The 4037-nt window shown below is 39.0% G+C and overlaps 1 protein-coding gene across 1 annotated transcript; it reads left to right on the forward strand.

Annotated features, from left to right (window-relative positions):
* Window positions 1-674: 674 nt before the first annotated feature.
* On the forward strand, window positions 675-3812 carry LOC102891224 (olfactory receptor 51V1). The gene is made up of 2 exons (XM_006915741.1): window positions 675-685; window positions 2849-3812. Exons 1-2 carry the CDS (start codon window positions 675-677, stop codon window positions 3810-3812), a joined length of 975 nt encoding a protein of 324 aa, XP_006915803.1.
* The last annotated feature ends 225 nt before the right edge of the window (window positions 3813-4037 follow it).

The following is a 4037-nucleotide window of genomic DNA, read 5'->3' on the forward strand; positions in this document are numbered from 1 at the left end:
CCTATATGCCTGGGTCAGGTTGGGTATGATAGGAATCATATTTGAGTTTTGAGTGCTGTGCCCAAGGTCAGCATGAATTCCTAGGGCAGCACCTGTTTTATATGTCATAGAAACCTTATATATGATGATACAAGATTGGTAAGCACATGACCAGCAAGGATCAGATGTATACCTTATTGTATGAGGGTTTAGATCTCATGGCATTTTTACAATGTATTTGCATTTACCTTGTTTGTATACCTCTGTAATTTCACTATTTTTAACTCAGATTACTTCATTAATTCAGCAATTATTTAATAAATAGCCACTCTCTGCTAAACCTCAATTTGCATAGTAATGAGCAAAACCAGACACGGTTCTAGAGCTCCCAGTACATCTAATAGACAACGAGCATATTATAAGTGCTTGAATACAAATCAATATTGCAATGACAGTAACTAATTTGAGAGGATGGAAGAAAAAAATGATGGTGAGGTAACAAATATCCCTCTGAAGAAGCAACATTGAATTGAAACCTGAATGAGGAAAGGAACTTTTGTGCAATACTTGAAGTAAATAATTCTAAGCAGAGAGAAGATCAAGGACAAAAGTCCTGAGATAGGAATAGTCTTAATTAGCTTTGAGGAAGAGAGAGATGCTTAGAGATTAGGGAGTGAAGGCAACAGTGGTCTACGATGTGGGTGACGTAGGTGGGCCAGGTCTAGGATGATTTCTGAAGATGATATTTTATTATAAGAGTAATGAGAGTCCATTAGACTTTTTTTCAACAGGGACTTATGCAATCTAGTAGATGTTTGTAGAAAAGCAGTCTGGTTTCCCTGGGGAGAATACATTTTTAGGGAGCAAGTGAAAAAACAATAAAACTAGCTATTAAATTATTATAACAGCCAAAGAACAGGTGACAATGTTATGAACCAAGATATCGACAGTGTGTTGGGTGAAAAGTGAGCAGATTCAGAGTATGTTTTTAGGATGTAAAAAATAGAATTTGATGAATGATTTGAAAAGGAGAGGGAAGAAAATTGAGGAACTATGAATAACTCTTAAGAGTTTTCTTTAAACAATTTTGTAATTGGTGGAGTTATTTTATGATTTAGGAGAAAATGGAGAGAGAATAGATTTCTGAGGAAAACTAAATATTTTATTGTCATAATTTTAATTTTTAGATTACATTCCCAGGTGGAGATATCTAGTAGGCAACTGAGTCCATGAGTCCAAGCTCAGAGGAGAAATAATTACTTAGAGGTGAAAATTTTAGGCTATACTAGTGAGTTAAAGCTGACACTGTCCTCACTCTTTGGGCACTTACAATTCAGTGTGTAACAGGGACATTAGTCAAATAAGTAGGCTAATGAATGCCAAATTATAAGTTGAATACATTTTATAAAAATAAATATGTTACCAAAATAATAAATATGTGCAGTACATGTTTTAGTTAAAGGGCTTCCTGAAAAGTGATGGTTGAAATCCAGAGGAAAAATTCAATACTGTTTCACAAGAGAAGCTTCCCAACCTCTTCCTCCTCCTTGTGAAAGAACATCTTAAAATCTCATGAATGAGGAAAAATGACAATTTTGAGAAATAAAAGAAGAAACATGTTCAAAGACTGACAAGTTTTTCTTCAAAGAGCAGGGAATCTCTAAGCATTGGATGAAAAGATGTTTTTAAAATAGTGAGCTAAATTATCTAATGCTGACAGGGGCAAAAGGTAAATTCAGAGATCAGCCTGAGGAGCTGCCTGGTGGGTTAGTATGACTAAGATGAATAATAGGTCATTAAAGGGAGCCAGAATCTAAAGCTACTTTAACATGTTGGAATAATTAAACACGAAAGCCAGTATAGACTCTTGAACACCTGCCTATATTACAAAAACTTTTCAATCTCTTGTGATGAATCATAGGCCAGAACTCAAAGCAAGAGACTAAGAAGCCAAGCAATTCTGCTGCAATGAGGATTTTTAAAAATCTAGACTTAGCATTTGACATTAGCCTTCTCATCTTTAGAGTGGCACATTCTAAGGAAGGGAAGACAACTGCTCGATCCCTTCTATAAGTGCATATTAAATGAACACTCGATTGGCCGATTGAATGAATGAAAAACTGCACAGAAAACACTGGCTAATGTCAGAAGGTGCAGGTCTTTAATCTGAGTTTCTGTGCCACAAGGGCAGAGATGAGTCAAACATCTCAGGGGGATAGCACTCCTGTGGGAAATCATTCACCAAAGGCCTCATGAATAAATAAATGTTCCCCTCTGCCTTTTGCCAAGGAAGGAAGAGTAATTGTTGGCTATGTCATTTGGAGTGGGGTAACACAGGAACATCTTTACGAAGTACTATTTGGATGAAAAATACACTTGGAGACAGACAGCACACAAAAAAATGATGGGTATGAAGTGACTACTTAAATGAAGTTATGATAGTCAAGCTCAAAGTTTATCCTTCACTTTAAATGCTTAATGAATTGAGTTGGGGCCAGGGGGAGAATAATAAGGATTTTGAGAACTTTAGCTCTCAATTTTACAGGTCCAGCATCTCACCAGCATCCCTGGAAAAATGTCCCAGACAACATATCCTTTCTGAAAACTCACTTTCTACTCTAGTCTATTTGTTTTAAGATGTGGCTTCGAGGGGTTGCTCTTCACCTGGCCAGTGGATGAATAATGGCTCTTAACTGACATCAGGACAAGACCATATTCTTGTATGTAATATGCCTCTAAAGAACAGAGTTGATTGGCTATATTTTGTAGCTAGTTAACTTTTAGCATAGTTTTGTTTATTTCACGATTCTATCTAACTCGTCCGAAATCAAAGCATTTCCTTTGAAATATAAACTCTTGCTACCTGGAGAGTGTATTTTAGTTTCAGGATGATTGCTTCAGTAAGCCCTACCATGAATTCCTCATCCTTCCTTCTTACTGGATTTTCAGGCCTGGAGCAGCAATACCCTTGGCTCTCCATTCCTTTCTCCACTATTTATGCCATGGTGCTTCTGGGAAACTGCATGGTGCTGCACGTGATCAGGACTGAGCCGAGCCTGCACCAGCCCATGTTCTACTTCCTGGCCATGCTGGCCCTCACTGACCTGTGCATGGGGCTGTCAACTGTGCACACAGTGCTAGGGATCTTATGGGGGCTCAGCCAGGAAGTCAGCCTGGATGCCTGCATTGCCCAGTCCTATTTCATCCATGGTCTGTCCTTCATGGAATCCTCTGTCCTTCTCGCCATGGCTTTTGACCGCTACGTTGCCATTTGCCACCCACTACGCTACTCCTCCATCCTAACTAATGACAAAGTCATGAAAATCGGAGTGGCAATCTTATGCAGGAGTACTTTACTCATACCTCCAGTCATCATTCGCCTAAAGTTCTTAAATTACTGCCGTCCCCACATCCTCTCTCACTCTTTCTGCCTGCACCAGGACCTTCTCCGCCTAGCCTGCTCAGACATTCGATTCAACAGCTACTATGCCCTGATGCTGGTCATTTGCACATTATTGTTGGATGCTGTTCTTATCCTTTTCTCCTACGTCCTGATTCTTAAGTCAGTCCTGGCAATCGCCTCTCAGGAGGAGCAGCATAAGTCACTTCAGACCTGCATCTCCCACATCTGTGCTGTCCTCGTGTTCTACATCCCTATCATTAGCTTAACAATGGTGCACCGCTTTGGCAAGCATCTCTCTCCCATGGTCCACGTCCTCATGGGCAACATTTACATCCTTTTCCCACCTTTGATGAACCCCATCATCTACAGTGTCAAGACTCAACAGATTCGTAGCAGAATGCTCAGAGTTTTTTCTCTGAAAATATACTGATATACTTAGGTCTTTTGACAAACAAAAAGAATCAATAATAAAAGTATACAAAAATCAATACAGCAATAAATTTTACTAGAATTAGAGTTTTACCCTGAGTCCTTGATTCTTGATTTAAAACAAAACAAAACAAAACACTTTCGATCTCATCAGAGACTCACCTACAAATACATCTCATTTTAACCTATGCCCTGGAAGCGAGTTGTTCTTAGGGCTAGAGGTGGG

Source organism: Pteropus alecto, unplaced genomic scaffold (genome assembly GCF_000325575.1).
Source record: "Pteropus alecto unplaced genomic scaffold, ASM32557v1 scaffold395, whole genome shotgun sequence".
NCBI classification, from domain to species: Eukaryota; Metazoa; Chordata; class Mammalia; order Chiroptera; family Pteropodidae; genus Pteropus; species Pteropus alecto.